The sequence below is a fragment of the Bombus flavifrons genome, chromosome 17 (genome assembly GCF_040668555.2).
Source record: "Bombus flavifrons isolate JBK064 chromosome 17, iyBomFlav1_principal, whole genome shotgun sequence".
Classification (NCBI taxonomy): Eukaryota; Metazoa; Arthropoda; class Insecta; order Hymenoptera; family Apidae; genus Bombus; species Bombus flavifrons.
This window is the reverse complement of record NC_138458.1, coordinates 7,152,230-7,171,872: the sequence shown is the minus strand read 5'-3', so window position 1 is coordinate 7,171,872 and position 19,643 is coordinate 7,152,230. Positions and strand designations below refer to the sequence as shown.

Sequence of the window (19,643 nt, the reverse complement as noted above, 5' to 3'; positions counted from 1 at the left end):
TTAAGAATAATATGAATTTTATTTTTTGAATATCCATTATGCGTACGTATATACATATATGATACATATAGAATTTCTATAAACGATGATCGAAAGAAAATAGATTATTCCATCTAGAGTAATTTTAGTCCATGTCGAATCCAACATATTCTTGCTGATTTAAAGGACAGATTATGAAACTTTGAGGAATACGAAATCTTTTCTTACACATGAAAAAATTAAATTTATGATCATGTCGATTTTCAATATACATATGTATATATGCAAATATAGTACGACATGTACGCAATATATATAGACGAATGAACTTTATGAATATTGAGGTTACATAAACGTAATATATATGAGTCTTAATATATATGAATGTTAAAATATAAATGTAAAAATAAGTATTATTTAAATATTATTTACAGCAAAATCTCATAAACAAATATTAACAATAAATCGTTATTTTTATTTCAGTTAATTTCCTGTTCTTCTCTCGATAGTTGATCTTTATAGGGGAGATATAAATAGATGTCCAAAGGACGAGAAAGAATATAATTATCAATAAACGAAATAGCAAAGACACAATTATTCATTCACGAATACGAAGTATCAATTAACGATTTTTAGACATTTCTTGACAAACATATACTTTTAAGAATTAAATATTGTATTGTACTTAATGAAAATTGATACCAATCAAATACTTCATCTAGCAAAAGGAACGCTAGAGGACAAATCAATAAGTATTTGAAAGATAGTTTGTAGTTATAGCTATATAGCCTGAGGAACTAGGACGTTTTATTCGAAATTTAAAGTCGATCAAAGAGAAAATCGTAGATGAATACCGCATGTGTCAGAGAGGAATGGAAGATTCGCGAGAACAATTTTCGGAATAGCAAGGAAACGTTGGAATGGGAAAGTACTGATATAAAGTACTGATAAGTACTGAAAGTACAGGAAAGATATGGTATTTCATAGGATTCGAGACAAAGAAATAAAGTAGGAAAAGAGGTAATGATGTTCTTAACTCTCTCCCCAAAGCGAATTTCAGGATTTTATATACAGCACGGTACATATGCACAAAAGAACGAGGCTTTTTCTGCGAAACACTAAACAATCATCGCCATGTTTTATCGTTAAAGTCGTTTGTGTTTGATTTTCGGGAGAAGAAAAAGAAGAAGAAGAAGAAGATAATATTGGTTGAGAGAAAAAGGAATCATAATGTTTGTTGACCACAGTATCACCTGCAGGGGTCAGTTGTAGCTAGAGTGGGGGATAGCGAAGAGCATTCGTGCAGGCTGGTGGTTCGCTAGTTTCGCGGTAGCGATAACCCCCGATGCGCGTGTGCATGCATGTATTTCGATGTGTTAGGTTTAGATAGATTCGCTTATACAGGGAAAGAGAGACCTCAAAGCCGTTTTCCTCGGTCGTTCAATACGCGCGCGCGCGAAACGAATCGACTTCGTCCCATAGTATCGTCACAGTTCTCGTCGGAGACGTTCGTGATTTTGCACCCTTGTTCAAGTCACAATTTACCGAACTATATGACGAGGGTACACCACGGTTTCCTTTCTTATTTTCCTTCATCTCTATTTCTATCTTCGCCTTTCTTTCCCTCCAGTTCTCTTTCTCTTACTAAATCCTTCGTTTTCTTCGCTGCCTCCTTTCTCTTTACGTTCGTTTCTCTCGTTATATTTAAATACGCGTTAATTTCTATCCTAATCCCATTCCATCCCATCGTTTCGATTTTAATACATAATATCGCGTTCCCCTCGGCTCGTTACTCGCAAATTTATGTGCCTGATTCTTTCTTCCTCCTTATCCAATTGGTCGACACGTCGTTATCATCTCATTTAAACCCAATTTGGAACGCTATTCAGAGCTCAAGCTTTGAATCTCCTTGGATAAAGCAAATGGTAAATATGATTCGCGAGTGTCATACGTTACTGGAGTGACCAGTAATCAACAGACTGGTTTTTACGTCATTCCTTGTTGTTGTCCTATCTTGTTATTCGGCATTGTTTTCTATTCGCGATGCGATCAACGACGGGATCGTGTGTGAACGATATCCAGGTGACGACGTCGCAGGCCAGGCCGGATTAGGGGTACATCGATCATCAAGATATCAAGGAAAAATCACGCAACGTCTCTTTCGAGTATACTCTAATACTTCCCTCCTCCTTCCTTGTTTTCCCTTGCTGTCCCTCGTCTCCCGGTTTCCAACCATCTGACCGACTCTTCATCCTTCCTCCCTTTCTTTTCATTATTTCTGTTTTTCTTGCTTTCGTTCTCCTTCTTGACTTTTTTACCGCTTGGTGGTGAAACGCGCCGCAGTGGCACGATCGTCATCGACGAAAAAAGAAGAATCTATATACTGTACCGCGACACACATACGAGTTCGCGCTCAGTCAATAGCAGCTACATCCTTTGAAATTTCAAAAGAAGCACAAACACACAAGAGCATATCCACAAGTGCGAAACGAACGCATCGTGATCGAATACCAGACACGGCCGGCGATCAAACTAGCGGAGAGGAAACTGCTGCCTTCCAGCCTGCCGTAATACGGTGGTGCTACGACGATATCGAGAAGCAGGCCCAGTCGGCGGTCAAACAGTATTATGCGTTTTCTACGCTTTTGTTTATTATCAAGGGAAGAGATTCTTATGGATGAACGTGCACGAGCTGTCGAGTCGCGAAGGTGAAAAAGAATAGAACGGAAACGCGATAAGCTGTACGTAGGAACCGCAACGATGAAAGTGAAACATTTCGGTGAGCCGAGGAACCAAAGATTCCAATGATACCTTCGCAAGGTGGCCGTGAGGGATACAAAGGTTCTGCCAACCCTCCGAGCAACAGCTCTGAGGACAATGGCTTCGCTAATCGACCCCGAGTGGCGGGCCTTTACGCGACGAATCTCTTCAGAGAAGAGCTCGTTCGATTCTCGTCAGGAGAGACTACACGATCTCATGGTCTCACACGAGATACTCTCGAAAGATCGCCACGAGAGATTGGAAGCCAGAGAAGTTTAAATCTCCCTACGAGCATAGCCGAGGAATTCGAGCTTTTGGATCGGTCAAGAATCGGGATTTCGAGAACACCCCAGCCATTAAGAAGAGGAGAGACGGACGCTGTTGGTTACGAACCTAGATCCAGATTCGATGAATCCGCCACCAGACGAAGGGATCATTATGGATCGCCACCTGTCGAAAGGATTCGCGAGAGGGAGGACGAGCAACAGGGAGAATGCATTGCTCGATCCGCGTGCAGTACCCTTCGTGTGTCTCTCCTTGAGTTTCCGCGTTCCGAACAGACGACGTGGATGGAGTCGGACGTTGGTGATTCCAAGATACCTGTTTCAACCGATGATCTCGCTGGGAGAAGAGGGCCAGATGACAGTTCCACGTTCGTTACAACTTCTGCCTCGATACTTATCTCTCCCGCGAGTGAGACCAGCGAATGCGATGCAATCTCGCCTCCGGAAGTGGAGAAATCATCACCGCCACCGTATACGGGCCTCAGTCCGCCGGAGTACACCGGCCAAGAGTACGAGACCAGTGAAACACCTTCGCCGATTTTTCCAAATTATCCACTGACATCGTACGCGGAAGAGACACATCACAGACGTTCGAGGTCGTCCGTTTCGGACGCCGGGCTTGAATTCACTGCTGCACGTGACGAACGTTTAAAACGTGATAGCCGATTCGAGTCGGAGCCGGAGGAAGCTTTGGCGGAAGAGATCGGCAGATCGAGGCGAACCAGATCGAATTTAGAAAGGTCTACGGACGACGATATCTCGAGATCTAGAGATGTCGCGAGGCTGCGACCTCCCTTGGCCGCAGCAGCAGGTGTTTCGGCCGATTCTGGGACCGGTGATTCTGGAAGTGCGGAGATCCAAGTGGATCCCCTCGGCATTCCCAGAACAACGACCGCCGGTGAAATTCTAGATGGAAGGAACGGAGTTGAGAATGGCCAAGCCGCTAGTAAGTCGTCCATTAAAACTCCCACCGGGAACAATAAGCAAACGGTGAAACTCTTCACGAAGGAAAGTCTCGACAGGTTGGAAAACAAGACCGTACAGCTCGTCAGAGATTATGGCTTTCAGCCGAAACGACGAATGTCGGTCGAAGATGGTGCGGTGCTTCCAAACAAATTCGAACCTTTCCCAACTGAGCTTTACGGTAGGCCTCTCGAGGAGATTGACAACTTTATCTACGACGAGGTACGTCTTCAGACTCCTGCTTTTTTAAATTATTTTGTCGGTTAACCGTTAGTTAACTTGTGATATAATTAGTTAAACGTCATACATTCAATTCGATTAATATGCAGGCTGTGCCGCAACATCGGGGAACCCCTTCACCACCATCAACTCTGCACATGGAAGTAATAGAAAAAGTTCATGCGAACATGCGCACTGTTCTATAAGCAGCTATAGCGAGTTGAGTTATAAACTTGGCATTTTTTTTTTTTTTTTACAACTGGACTAATTCTATCAGAAGATGAAGACGGTCGAACTAATCTCGCGTACCTATTTACAAACGGAACTCGATATACGACGTTGAACTTTGTATTCTACGCCTGTGAAAATTTCCACTCGATGATAAAACGTCTCCAATCTTCGCATTTAAGCAGGCCATTTTGATTGCATCTCGCGAAGGTATGCAGATACAGTTTGTCAAAGAAAAACCTCGCTATAACTCGGAGACAAGGTCGTACAGAGCGTATGTTTAGACAAACCCTTTTCATCTTTCATGCGCAGGATCCACTGCCAAAGTGATTCCCCGATATTACCGGACACCCCCTGTATTTTAAAGTAGAGAAGGAATAATTATAAGATTAACATGATTTAAATTTATGATATAATTGTAAGGTTGCAAAAAAATAATTGCTCGTAAAAAGTAAAACTAATCACCTCGAAACTAGTCGTTTGATTTTTAGTCGTTAACAGTTTCACTCGATCTTACTAATGTCAGTCTCGGAGCACGTCATATGCGTTTATTTATCGAAAATAGCAAGGATATCGCTATTTCCTTTTAATTCTTAAAAAGAATATTTCTTCTGGCATATTGATGGCGGAACATTTGATTCATGTATCACTCGTATCGTGTGTTTCAGACATTCTGCGTGGTATCGAAGAGATTTCGTAAAAATTATATTCACCGATTCACGGCGACAAACAGCTGGTTCATATTTTCCCCGTGGAATCCTATAAGGCGGTATTGTATTTACCTAAGCACGAATCAGTACTTCGATTATATAGTCATGGCTACGATAATATTAAATTGTGCCTTCCTCGCCATGACGGAAACTATCGAGGAAGCCGAGTAAGCATTTTCACGGGCCGCGCGCAACTTCTCGGATTAATCAAACCTCTAGGAATATAATACGTCGCTTCTTCTCTTTTGTTTTCCAGATATATATTCTTAGCTATATACACGGCCGAAATGGTGATCAAATCGATAGCCAAGGGATTTGCGCTCAATAAATACACTTACCTGCGAAATCCGTGGAACTGGTTGGATTTCGTGGTGATCACCAGTGGTTATGCGACTATTGGAATGGAAGTAGGAAATTTGGCTGGGTTGAGAACATTCCGAGTATTGAGAGCCCTCAAAACTGTTTCCATTATGCCTGGTAAAAATCTTTAAGAAAGCCGACTTTCTACAGACATCTCCCTTTCTTTTCTCTCTTCAAGATTAGAAGAAAATATCGTGTAAAAACCGGCTTCTTAGACCTTGGAAGCGACGAAATTGCAAATTGGTTTCTGGGGATTGCCGTGTTTCCTTAGTTGAAATTACTTTACCTTATCAACACAAAATCACATCAGAAATTTCCGACATTCGTTCGTTCCAATTTAGCTATATCGTCTGCTATGATATACATGATACATATAGATAGTGCAATAAATGAAAGGAAGTGATAGTAACGTGATATAAATGCGATAGGGCAGGGATATGCTGGTTATTCGGCTATTACAAAGTGGACTCGTGACTCGAAAAAGATTGAGAAATATTGGCGTTACAGTAAAACATAAACAATATCATTATCGTTCTGATTGATTGACGTGAAACAGACAGAATTGATACAATTCGTAAATCAATGAATGATCAACAAATTTGTTAGAATTGTCTATCGGAAAAAGTTATAAAGAAAAATTGCTTTCATAAGAAAATAATGGGACGAAAATAAGGATAATCGTTTATCGAATATTTTTGCAGGCTTAAAAACCATCATCAATGCATTGTTACATAGTTTTAAGCAACTTGCCGAAGTAATGACGCTCACGATCTTCTGCCTGATGGTTTTTGCACTTTTTGCTCTACAAGTTTACATGGGTGAACTTCGGAATAAATGCGTAAAAACAGTGGAATTCAATAATACTCAAGTCGATTGGAGAGAGTACGTATTGTTCGCCGTAATATGTTCTACTTAGATTCTTACATGTTGCTTGCAAAGTATTTATACGGATACATATGTATTAACTTGAGAGACAATGGCTCGTTGACTCTCAAGAGGCATTAACCGATACCTTGTACCGTCCGCAGGTGGACTTGGAACTCGTCCAACTGGGCATTCGATGAAGACGAAGAACCAATAATTTGCGGTAACGCAACCGGCGCCAGGTTAGCCAAACTTGGTTCTTTATTACGCGCGACTGTTTTAAATGATATGCCAATTTTAACTCGAGAGGAACCCTACGTTTTAGGCACTGCAACGAAAGTTACATCTGTCTTTGTGTTGGCCCAAATCCAAACCATGGATATACAAATTTCGACAACTTTCTGTGGTCGATGCTCACCACGTTTCAACTGATCACTCTGGATTATTGGGAAGACGTCTATAATAAGGTAGTTGGTCAATTTCTTCTCCGCACGGATAATTGTTTCGCCAAGGAATCACTATTTAAATAGCAAGTTAGTTTGCGAGGTATTAAAAGAATTGCTATATTGGTTTTTAGGTATTGTCGGCGTGCGGACCTATCAGCGTCTCGTTCTTCACGGTGGTCGTGTTTTTCGGCTCGTTTTATTTGATCAATTTGATGCTCGCTGTCGTTGCGCTGAGCTATGAGGAGGAAGCCGAAATTACGAACGAGGTATATAATCGTTGTAATTGTTTACCTTGAGTTGTCTGCCTTTGACCTTATCTTGCAACTGGTACGACAGGAACGAAGAAAGGACTTAACCGACCATCGCGAGGACTCGACGTTTAGTTTCGACCCGACAAAAATCAATGTGAAGACGCTTGCCAAAGAAAAACAAAAGAAATTAGACGCGAGGAAAGGAGTTCTCCTAAGTAGTTACACGCGCAAAAAAACACGAAGAAGAAGACGTGGGAGAAGCACTGCCGGTTCTGGTTCATCTGGTCAAGATAAAGGTGGCTCTGTGCCAAGCAGGTATACCATTCGTCATGATAAAGTCGAATTGATCGACAAATAGGAAAAATCGTTTCAACGATTTTTATTGTAACTTTCTGTCCGATTAGGTCGGTGACGCCAAGCCCGAGTCCAAGTCCAAGACATTCGAACGTTCGACCGTCTCACTTACTTCTACAAAATATTAGCCCACGAACTGTAGAGAATAATAACGGGATTCATAGATTGGCGCCAAATCGTGGAATGCTTCATTCTCGACAAGCAAGTAACAACAGTAATCAACACTCGTCGTTAGACGACTCAGGCGTTGTCGACGACCACGATGGCGACGATGTCACATCCGTAGAAGAACACGACAGGCGTGACAACAAAGAATCTAGGGCCCACTGGCAAGAGAGGATACCTACGAATAATAACGCTGAAGGCAATGTCGAAACTAATGCGGGTGAAACGAAGAATGAAACGAATAACGAGACAGAAGTGGACAATGAAAGAGAAAAATCACAGGCAACTCATTCCGGCGGCTATCTTCGTGCGCCTACGAACGTTCCAGTTTCTCTTGCCAGCGGAACTACTAGAGAAATTCGAGTGTTTAAATGCAACGGCGTGAAAACGAAGAAACAGATGTACACCTTGCCGCCAGAGTATCTATCGCACATTGTTATTTTAGGTAAGGGCAACGAATTTTCTTCATCGTTTGTACATATTTAAAGACAAGATTCGGTAATGATGCAGAAAAGGTGGCCTCAACTCCAATAACTTTAACCTTGAGATATGTTGTAGAGGGGAAGATCCTTAGTAACATGTACTTTGTCCGAGGCGTTGGACGATCGTGATTCAAAAATTACGTTAGATTAAATTTTTTTAGAGAAATCCTATGAAGTCTAACCGTAATTTATTACAATTTATTAATCACTTATATCGTAGTAGATGTAATGCAACAAATATCGTTTTTCTTTTGTCATAACTTTCGAACCACGATCGTCTCACAACTCGGACAAAATGCACATTACTCATAATCCTAACCGGAACATATCCGTAATTTAAAAGAATTGGAGTTGATTACTTACAATTACCCAAGATTCCATACAACAGTTACAACGATTCGTTTATCGCTGGGTTTCAGATGATCTTCCCGATAGAAATTGCGAAAAGTGCATCCAATGCTGTATAGATTACGAGGGTTGGCTACGATTTCAGAATTGCTTGTACAAGGTAGGTATGCCAAAAAGGTAAAAGTAGAGTCGAGCGAGGAGCGTCTTTGGATATGAAAGCAAGTATTTCTATCTAATATAACGAGTTCGATATTCGTTGCGGATATGTTAGTCATGGTGAATGATAACGAATAACGAACCAGTTATTAGTAAAATACGATAAATAAGGCTAAGGATAGCAAACGAGAAAAATGAAAACGCTTGACTCTCGATTGACCAGTGGCTCGTATCTAGGTAGTGAGAGATCCACTATTCGAGTTGACAATCACATTGTGCATCGTGCTGAACACTGGTTTTCTGGCAATGGAACACCACGGAATGAGCGAGTCGATCCGACAGGCGCTCAACATCGGTAATAAAGTGTTTACCAGTATCTTCACCTTCGAATGTTTGCTGAAACTGTTGGCGCTGAGTAAAGATTTCTTCGCCAACGGATGGAACAATTTCGATTTGATAATAGTGTCAGCATCTCTGATAGATCTTACCTTCGAGCTGGTAGACGGCCTGTCCGTGATACGCGGACTGAGGCTTCTGCGTGTGTTAAAACTGGCACAATCCTGGACGACGATGAAGGTTCTTCTCAGTATTATTATTTCAACGATCGGCGCCCTTGGAAATCTCACCTTAGTTTTGGTGATCGTGATTTATATATTTGCCGTGATCGGCATGCAATTATTCAGTAAAGACTACACTTTGGACAAATTTTACCCAGATCCGGTACCACGGTGGAACTTTAACGATTTCTTTCACTCGTTCATGATGATATTTCGTATATTATGCGGAGAATGGATCGAGCCCCTGTGGGACTGCATGCGAGCAGAAGAAGAAGACGGGCCCGAGGCTTGCTTCGCCATATTTTTGCCAGCTCTCGTAATGGGTAATTTCATGGTGTTGAATCTTTTTCTTGCTTTGCTGCTCAACAGCTTTAATTCGGAGGAATTGAAACAGAAGAAGGAGGAAGTCGGCGATGACTCGAAACTCGCAAGATCGTTCGATCGTATCCGTTCGATTATACGGAAGAATAAATGTTCGCGCTTGTCTCAAGCTGTCGCTAAAGGGAAAGGGAAGGATGCTCGTTTCGAAAAGATCGTGCGACGCGTAATAGATCGGTCTGACAACGAGACTAAATACGCTATTCAAGAGACTGTACTCAGCCTTCCAAAAGATAACGTTTACAATAGATCTTATCAAGAAAGTTTAAACCAGCCCGTTTTTTCTTACGATCCAATGTACTCTCAGTCTCAAACGGAAGAACAAAGATACGGACAAAGGGAGAAGGAAGAAGAGAAGGACGCCTCGCCTGACGACGAAAACAATTATTCGAGTAAGGAAAAAGAGATTGAGGCAAACGAAGGCAAAGAGGAGGAATGTCAAGAAGTCGATGTCATGAGAGACTCTTCGTCTTCGAACAAAGCACCAGTTGAAGAAAGAGTCGCGATGCTACCTCAGATAGATCCATTCCCTAGACCCGAGGATCGGGTACCAAAACGACCTTGGCACGCGCTTGTCAGCTACGTCGATGAACTGACGGTTGGCGGTAGGAGAGATAGTAAAGGAAAATACATCGATGGCATCGGTTCTTTTCCTGGATTTGGAAGAAGCAACCGACGCAAAGAACCGCAGGATTGCTTTCCACGACAGTGTTATCAGAAGTAAGGAACCTACTACTGCACTTCGAATTTCTCTCCTGCCAGCGAATCAATATGATAGCAATACGTTGTATGTGCAGGTGTACCTGCATCGACCGGTGTATTGCAACAGCTATCGGCAAAAAATGGATCAGAATGCGAACAGTGATTCTTTCAGTCGTTGACACGCCTGCCTTCGAATGGATGATACTAGTTTTCATTTTTGCATCCTCCATAACTCTTTGTTTCGAAGATATTTATCTAGATGATAATCCTTTCTTGAAGAAAATCCTCTATTGGACCAATCTTGGCTTCTGCGCGCTTTTCAGCATTGAGATGTTACTCAAGTGGTTAGCTCTGGGTTTCTGCAAATATTTCACCAGTTTTTGGACAATCTTGGATTTTATAATTGTCTTTGTAAGTAGAGCCTATACATTCAACAGCAGCATCGATTTCATATCGTATATATGTGTTTACGTGTATGTGTAAGCGGCAGCACATACGTGCGCGCGAGCGCATGCTGTGTAAATTTTAACGTCCATCGTTGCTGCATGGATTTTTCATTCCCGCTGATCGTAACTATCCTGTTGCGATTTCGCTACTTTTTCTCACTGTTTCCTTCTTTTTTATGCATTTCTTTCTCAATCTTTTATATATGTCGCCTTGCGGATTCAGGTACGTGCAAAATTAATATGTTGCTCCTATTGCATCCAGTTATGGTTGAACTATATTTCTGACGCTTTACGTCTTATTTTGGTTCATCATAATTTCCCTAATGTTACCTAATTTATTTGCCTCTTCTTCCTATATTATCTGCCACTTTCCATATTTGTGGCGGTCATAACGTTAATTTTAACATAGCAATTGTAAGTTTATATTTTACAATTAGTTATAAAAATTTGTGCACCTAATTTCGTCATATTGATAGACTGATCACACTATTTCCTCCAGTTGCTCGTTACATTCTTTCCACGGGATATTTCCTTAACCTTATAAGAATAAATGACGAATTCCAGTATTTTTATCCGTATAGTATAAGATAAAGGAAAATTTTAGAAACTACACATAATTATCGCTAATTGATTTCTGCCTTAGCTTTGCTTATTCATTGGTCCATATCCGTACGTATCATTACTTCGTGCTATTATTGTTTCTACTGCACTAGATGTAGAAGGGTTAAAGTTCAGGTCAGGGTATCCCGGTTAGAATAAGATATCATTCAGCCACTTTATCAATTGTATCTTTCTAGATTTTATCTTTGAATTTCAAGGAATGTATGCTAAATATCTAAATATGCGTATTTATCAAAAAATAACTACAATCTGCACTTTCTATTTAAATACATATATAGAAAATAAATATATTATAGTTTCCATCAAATATCTGGAAAAATATGAATGATACGAAAAGATGTTCGAGACAAAAGTTGTATAGTATCGAGGAGACATTATCTATTTGTGCTTTTATCTGTTTGATTTTAGGACGATCCTGAAACGTCCTGTAAAGATGATATTAACATTTTTAAACGGCTATTGCTATTTTTTATTAAATATTCTTGTAGCTGACATTCAGAACGTCCTCAAAAGATTACAAACTGGTGTCTTTTGCACCATCTGCCATCGAATTATGAACTTTAAAATTTAATGTGCCCCTGCATTACAGTTACCCGATGTACACCACGGGGATGTATATCATATAAAGATGTTTCTCATAATGCCACCGCTGGTATGGCACTGCTGAAACACAAGTCCGCAGTTTTCTAATATTTTCCAAACAGTCAGTCAGTTCTGAGCCGTCACTTTCAGATTAGGTAATTCCTTCTAATTGATCTGTCGAATTTGAAAGTTTACATCTCGATAACGGCTGATGCGAAAGACGTAAGTTTGTAGTGTTTTGCAAACATCTGAATATCAGTTACAAGAATATGTAATAAAAAATGGAGGTATTAAAAAATTTTAATTTTAATCTTTACAAAACGTTTTTGAGTCATCGCAATTTTATTTGAAACATTTTTCCATATCATTCGTATCTTTTCAAATATTTGAGCGTTTCTAGTGAAACACGATATACCCTAAGTCTACGAATATGCAAGGCTCAATAGAAATTAATTAAAGATAATTTCATGTAGCTTTTATACAAGTCTTCTTACTTAATGCGACACAAGAACGTGTTCTAACTTTTTGTACATTTATAGATATATGTACCATGGATCGAAGAGAATACAGGATTTGACAGAAATAGTGCAGCCCTTAATCACTTGTAAAATGCTTGAAAAGAAACTCACCAGTACTGCTTTGCATGACATTCTAAACACCGTTATTATCGATGTTTCGCTAGCTGTTCATACAAAGTAGCTGTGCAATTTTCGTTTATTCAATTCCTTGTAATTTGAATTTTGTATACAAAATTTGTAAATATGAGAATTTGTAACCGTTTTCTTTTGAGTTAAACAAGCACTAATTACTACATTAAATTTACGATAATATAATGCCAAGCTAAATGTACAAGCAGCATGTTATTTTTTGGAGGTTCGAAGAAACGAACGTGTCTTTTCAACAATTGTAATGTAACTTTTCTTGAACAGGTATCAACATTTAGTCTGTTGATAGAAGAAAACGAAAATTTAAAAGTGCTAAGATCTCTAAGAACCTTGAGAGCACTGAGACCATTAAGGGCGATATCGAGATGGCAAGGCATGAGGGTAAGGAATTTGCTGTAGAATATGCTGGTAGATTGCTGGTAGATCTCCTGGGAGCTTGAAATTTAGGAGTATCGGCTGTTTCTTTTTTGTCCTGGCTAGATCGTAGTGAACGCGTTGATGTATGCGATACCTAGTATATTCAACGTGCTCCTCGTCTGTCTCGTGTTCTGGCTGATATTTTCTATTATGGGTGTACAATTTTTCGGCGGCAAGTTTTTCAAATGCGTTGACGAGTACGGCGAATTATTAGATATATCAGTAAGTAGAATCTCTTCTCTATCCTCTTTCTCTGCTTTGACGATGGCAAAAGCAGAGTACAGTGGAACTCTGTTTATATGAACGAAATTTTAGTAATGCCTAATTAACTAAACTCTAGCTGAGCTCCTATTATGGCTGGACTACCGTCCAGCATTAATCCACTTATATGAATGTCTAAAGAAGCGTTCGCTCGATCAATATTATTGTCAATATTTAAGGTTCTCAACATTGTATCAACAATATATCGGGTGCACTAAAATGCTGGGGCTAGACTTTAGGAAAAGACAGACTTTAGGAGCATGCAGCACTCATCAAATAAGCAGTCCCGGATTTACAAGACGTTTTCTTACTTTAAATCTGTAACATAATATTTAAATACAACGTTTTCCAGCAGGTGAACTAGACGTGGCTGGCCTGTAACATGACACTCTATGACAATATATAGATATTGATCAGCTGGACTCTAGAGGACCTGTTAAACTTGATTCAGACTAACGATCACTGTACGGCCAGATCAGGTCAAATCAGGCACAAGTCAAGAGATTTTCATTTGGCTTGAACCGCTTACTGTGAAAGCTCTTATTGGATTATGTCTAAACGATTTTGACCGGTACCTAATTTAACGTGATTTGACCGTGATCGCTGGTGCGAATCGTCACTTACATACGAAAATGTTCAGAACCTTAAATACCGACAATGATATTAACAACGATGTTGGTAGGTGGGAAGAAATAGGTGGACTGCTATTTCTAAAATTTCATAAAAATATATGAACGAGCTGGTTATATGAACCAACTTGTCCCCCGACAGGTTCATATAAACGGAGTTTTGCTATATCAGGTTGCGAAAAGCAAGAAAGGAATATTCGAATCGACGAACGTTACTTCTTAGATTGTAAACACGAAAGACGACTGTCTGAGGAAAAATTACTCTTGGGAAAATAGTAAAATTACGTTTGATCACGTCGGAATAGCTTATCTAGCTCTGTTCCAAGTAGCCACATTCGAAGGGTGGATGGAGGTGATGCAGGATGCAGTAGACGCAAGAGGTGTAGATCTTCAGCCTCAAAGAGAAGCAAACATCTACGCATATTTCTACTTTGTGATATTTATCGTTTGTGGCTCCTTTTTTACACTAAACCTCTTTATCGGAGTAATTATAGACAACTTTAATATGTTGAAGAAAAAGGTAAGAAACACAACCGATCAAAAAGACATTATCGAAGAATAACTCTATTACGTATTTCATCGAACGCTGAAACATTTTTTCCATTCCCCTTCTTATCCTTTTTATCCCTATTTTCAGTACGAAGGTGGGGTGCTAGAAATGTTTTTGACCGAAAGTCAAAAGCACTACTACACTGCCATGAAAAAGCTTGGCCGTAAAAAGCCACAAAAAGTGATAAAGCGTCCGATGAATCAAATCCTCGCAATGTTTTACGACCTATCGAATTCACGCAGGTAACGAATTTCAGTTTTACTCGTTCATTTACGTTCCCTTTTTTCTTAACTACTCGTCTCTTTTTTTTTTTTTTTTTTTTCAAGAAGCACGACTACGTTTTACCAATTTCGTTTTATAAACAACTACGATGTTTCCAGATTTGAAATAGCAATTTTCATTTTGATATTCCTCAACATGCTGACAATGGGAATCGAGCATTACGATCAGCCTCATCCAATCTTCTTCGTTCTCGAAGTGTCCAACGCATTTTTCACGACCGTTTTCGGTTTAGAGGCAATCGTGAAAATAATTGGGCTTCGATATCATTATTTCACGGTGCCATGGAACTTGTTCGATTTCCTCCTCGTGCTGGCATCCATATTAGGAATATTAATGGAGGATATTATGGTAGACTTTCCGGTGTCTCCGACGCTCCTGCGAGTCGTGAGAGTGTTCAGAATCGGTCGAATCTTAAGGCTCATAAAGGCAGCCAAAGGTATTCGTAAACTGCTCTTCGCTCTGGTGGTTAGTCTTCCGGCGCTGTTCAACATCGGTGCCCTGTTAGCTCTAATTACTTTTATTTATGCCATTATCGGCATGTCAGTCTTTGGTCATGTTAAAAAGCAAGGCGCGCTCGATGATATGGTGAGTAAACGTTATTAAAACCTTATCGTCTATTTCTCTGAATCTTTATTCCTCCGATCACATATTATCTGAACACGACATGCTAATTGATATTTCTTTGTTTTTCTCTTTGTGTTTTCTTTTTCGTTTCTTTTTTTCTCATTTTCTGTAGGTAAATTTCGAAACTTTTGGTAGAAGCATGCAATTACTGTTTCGATTAATGACATCGGCCGGTTGGAATGATGTGTTAGAGTCTTTGATGGTACAACCACCGGATTGCGATCCGACTCCGACTAGTCGACAAATGAATGGAAATTGCGGATATCCTCTCTTGGCAATAACATATTTTACTTCTTTCATCATAATCAGCTATATGATAGTTATCAATATGTACATTGCTATTATCCTCGAGAATTTTAATCAGGCCCATCAAGAAGAAGAGATTGGTATCGTCGAAGATGATTTAGAAATGTTTTACATACGATGGTCCAAGTAAGAATTGCTTTTCAACTGCCTTTTTATGCGTATAACAATACTATATCTTTGGCTATACTTTCATTCGGGATTTGGCATTAACGTATGTAACTGTGATTCGTAGGTATGATCCGCACGCGACACAGTTCATAAATTTCTCGCAATTAAGCGATTTCATAGCAAGCCTGGATCCACCGTTAGGAATTTCAAAACCAAATATGGTCGCGTTGGTTAGCTTTAATCTTCCTATCGCAAAGGGTAATAAGATTCATTGTCTGGACATTCTGCACGCACTTGTCAAGCACGTCCTTGGACACGTAGAGGAGTCTGAAGATTTCCGAAAGCTACAGGAACAGATGGATATCAAGTTTAAGAAACAATTTCCTACGCGCAAAGAACTTGAGATTGTTTCTTCGACGAGAATGTGGAAACGTCAAGATAAAGCAGCTAGGCTGATTCAACGTACCATCAGAGAATTTATAACGTAAGTAACTAATCTTCTATTTCTTCTTCAACACGTTCACTGTGCTCCGGGGCATATATATAGGGTGTCCTCTTAGATTTAAAATTTAAGGTGTAAGATTTAACCCAGTCCCATATCTCATGTCAATTTGACACATTTTTCATGTTAATAATGATGTTATTCTGTCATTTGTAAAAAAATTGATCCGAGCTTTTCTGACCTTTATTTTTTTTAATATGAAATGTAAATATTTAATATTGTTAATGACAAAACATGCGACAAATATGTATGTCGGTTGTTACAAAGGGCCCTGTGCGTCAATCTGACATGCATAATTCTTACGTTTTATCAAGTCCTTTGACAGTTAATTCGTTGCCTTGTAATTGTTGCACGACAATTATGCATTCATTGTGTACGACCCATTCAGAATGCAGCTAGACGTGTATAGATTGTTCTTTAAAATACAATAGAGTTTGAGGTTTTACGATGACGCATCAACAAACGGTGTTTTGGTTATATATATAGAGGAAAATTAATAATATTAGAATTATCAATACAGTGAACGTGTTAATGGTATCTTGTAATGCGGATCGCAATAGAAATTCCATTGTGTTCAGGGCAAAAAAGGAACGTGAAAGGATGGCTCAAGAAGTAGACTCGCAGACTCAAACGTCGAGTCCTGGTGGTGGGAATGAGGGTAGGGGCGGGGGTGGATGGAGTGGCAAAGTATCGGCATTTCTACATGTGCATAGAGGTAGCCGAGCCAGTAGTCGCAAGTCCTCGAGGGCCAGCGACGCCAGCGATTTCAGCGAGCTCGGTACAGCTTCGGCATGGCTTTTTCCAAACTTACCTCTGCTGTTGCTCTCCGGCGCCACCGGTACTCACGAGGACCTGCCTCCTCCCGCTCTAACCGTATCCCGTCCCTCGCCGACTACAGAACAACAATCGTTTACCGGCTCCTCTGCTACTTCTGCTACTTCCTCTGATCTACACATTAGGTTTGCGTTTCTCCTTTTACTCGCAATTAACTTAGGGTAACCAAAAACATTTCGATAATTTATAACGGTTTATTTTCATTTTTATTATAACTGTTATGGTCGTTGCTTACAACAGATCAATCGGGGGTCCGACTCTCGGCCGGCAGAATGCCGTTGAAAGTTATCCCGATGAGGAAGTTCCCAGTCTTCCTACGAAGCGCAGATCACTTCCGCCAAGCGCTACAACACTCTCTCTAAATACCTTACATCGTGACATCAAAGAAGCGTTTAGCAGACGTTGCGGTAGCCTCCGGAAGAAACATCAACCAGCACCAGAACCAGTTCCGCTGCCAATCGAATCTACCGATGTAAGCATACTTGTTACAGAACCCAGTCCAGAGAATTCAGCACCGCCTACAAGACCGGCACTACTTAGACGACAATCCGCAGCCACGGTCGTTCACGTCCTCGTTCACAGAGAGAGTGAAGAATATCGAGATACACAACCCGACAATGCCAGTTGATCTTAGATCGTTATGCTTGACATCCTTCCGAAATCAGTTTAAACGAGAGGCTAGGCTGAAAGCCACCGAAATTTTGCTTCTTATCGTGTTACAGTTACCTCGAGATTCGAATCTCATCCGATTCCCTCTCCTCTCCCCCTTTCTTTGACGCTGTTGCCTTAACATCATTACCATCAAATGTTCTTACTATTTCATTATAATATGTACATTTGAGAAGTCTCAATGAAATTATTTCCTAACAATTACAATAGTAATAACTTTATAAAAATATTTATTCCGATAATTAGATCTTCATGTAAACACAGTACGATTTTTCTTTTACAAAAGCTATTCTAACGATACTTTTGATCCTAATGAATAATAGTAGCCTATTTTTAGTAATCAATTTATCGCGACGAGCTTAAATCTTTTCTTATGCAATAGAAACAGTGATAGCTGGAATATATATAGTTGAGGTAGTTTAATTGACTCGATATTACACGAAACTCGCATTTCTTCTACCATAATTAAGGGTGATTGGACCAATTTAGTGAAATATATTTAAATTCCGATCCCTTCTTCAAGTTAAATCATTGATACGGTCTACTCCTTATAAAGAGGAATGAATAATAATTACGTGGACAAAAGAATAATACTGCCTTAAATAGCATAGATTTTTCATTTGTATAATTATTTTGAAGAAAGAAACAAAAAGGACAAAAAAGAGAGGGAAAGAGAAGATGGAAGGAGGAAAACCAAACGGAAATTTTTAAAGAAGTTGTACACTTAGCCAAGTAGTTGTTTTTCTTTACACATTTAAGGAAACGTAGAATACTAGTACCGCTACTAATTTTGTATAATATCAGACATCATAAACAATAGCATTTATAGAACGTAAACGTATGTGATGTTTGTCTTATTCAGAATTGTCAAGGAAATTGCGACATTCCTAATAAGTAATAAGATTACATGCTTGTCGCTAATTTACAATTAATAATATTTCTTTGTTTTCGTTCCATATTTGTTAGAAAGAAAGACTTTCTCTTCTGGACACGTTATAGCATTCAGGTAATGAATCGTATATTCACTACGCTAATGATCGATATTCAGCTTTCCGTATATGTATATATGTACTAACTTTATAATCAATCTTATCTGCTCCAGAATATTGGAGAAAATGTAACGATATTTTCTTTTATGTTGGAATCAAATAACTAACAAAGAGAAACAGTAATGTTCTAATTAAGCGAAATTAAAATTTGGTGCATTTTAACCAGTTTGGAGTACCAATTCCAATATACAGTACAATTTTGTATCTTGTTTTATAATATTATAATTAGCCATATATGTATATATATATACGCGGGAAACCTGATATCGATCATCGATAATCAACAGAATAGTAAATTTATCGAGAATCTGTTAACATGTATGGAAATCGAACAATGCCCAGAAAGGATGGCTCTCTCTCCTCTAACGTTCTTCATAGCATTATTTAGAAATAAAATGCATTAATATGTTACATTACACATATAATTATACTTACATATCGCACGGTATCTATTGCTCAAAAAAGAAAGAAAAAAGGAAAAAACGGAGAAATCATAATGAATTTAAATTTTACTTTCAAATTCATATTGATTTCTACATTGGCATAATATACAGTATGTTCTGTTTAGCTGAGAACACTCGAATATCTGGAAAAATACAAAGGCTGTATGGTATCGAAGGGAACATACTGTGCTTTTATCTGTTTGAACTTGCAATGACTTAAAAACGTCTTGTAAAGACGATAATCAAATTTTTTAATGGATACCTCCATTTTTTATTATATATTCTTGTAACTGATATTCAAATGTTTACAAAACACTACAAACTTACGTCTTTCGCATCACCCGTTATCGAGATATAAACTTTCAAATTCGACAGATCAATAGAAGGAATTACCTAATCTGAAAGTGACGGCTCAGAACTGACTGACTGTTTGGAAAATATTAGAAAAC

General features: G+C 39.2%; 1 protein-coding gene across 8 annotated transcripts; it reads left to right on the top strand.

Moving 5' to 3' along the window:
• Positions 1–640: 640 nt before the first annotated feature.
• LOC138188702 (sodium channel protein 60E) lies at positions 641–19,386 on the top strand. 8 transcript variants are annotated; one of them, XM_069130705.1, is made up of 23 exons: positions 650–907; positions 946–1,541; positions 2,323–4,208; positions 5,102–5,310; positions 5,400–5,620; positions 6,205–6,385; positions 6,532–6,609; positions 6,693–6,834; positions 6,945–7,079; positions 7,150–7,379; positions 7,469–8,028; positions 8,485–8,577; positions 8,811–10,224; positions 10,302–10,617; positions 12,785–12,901; positions 13,001–13,159; positions 14,051–14,347; positions 14,465–14,619; positions 14,704–15,244; positions 15,396–15,715; positions 15,822–16,181; positions 16,778–17,158; positions 17,274–19,386. In XM_069130705.1, exons 3-23 carry the CDS (start codon positions 2,784–2,786, stop codon positions 17,659–17,661), a joined length of 7,722 nt encoding a protein of 2,573 aa, XP_068986806.1. In that variant the 5' UTR covers positions 650–907; positions 946–1,541; positions 2,323–2,783; the 3' UTR covers positions 17,662–19,386. The 8 variants fall into 8 exon arrangements, with proteins under 8 accessions (XP_068986811.1, XP_068986810.1, XP_068986812.1 ...); XM_069130704.1 differs by having other exon boundaries at positions 946–1,904; XM_069130707.1 differs by having other exon boundaries at positions 946–4,208; positions 8,811–8,924; positions 9,051–10,224.
• Positions 19,387–19,643: the final 257 nt, after the last annotated feature.

What these genes read in the sequence shown, in the direction of transcription:
- LOC138188702 (XM_069130705.1), top strand. Translation starts at nt 2,784, where the DNA reads ATGATACCTTCGCAAGGTGGCCGTGAGGGATACAAAGGTTCTGCCAAC. An exon ending in GGGAAGACGTCTATAATAAG is followed by an intron (nt 6,835 to 6,944) that starts GTAGTTGGTCAA and finishes ATTGGTTTTTAG; the next exon opens with GTATTGTCGGCGTGCGGACC. An exon ending in GGTGGCTCTGTGCCAAGCAG is followed by an intron (nt 7,380 to 7,468) that starts GTATACCATTCG and finishes CTGTCCGATTAG; the next exon opens with GTCGGTGACGCCAAGCCCGA.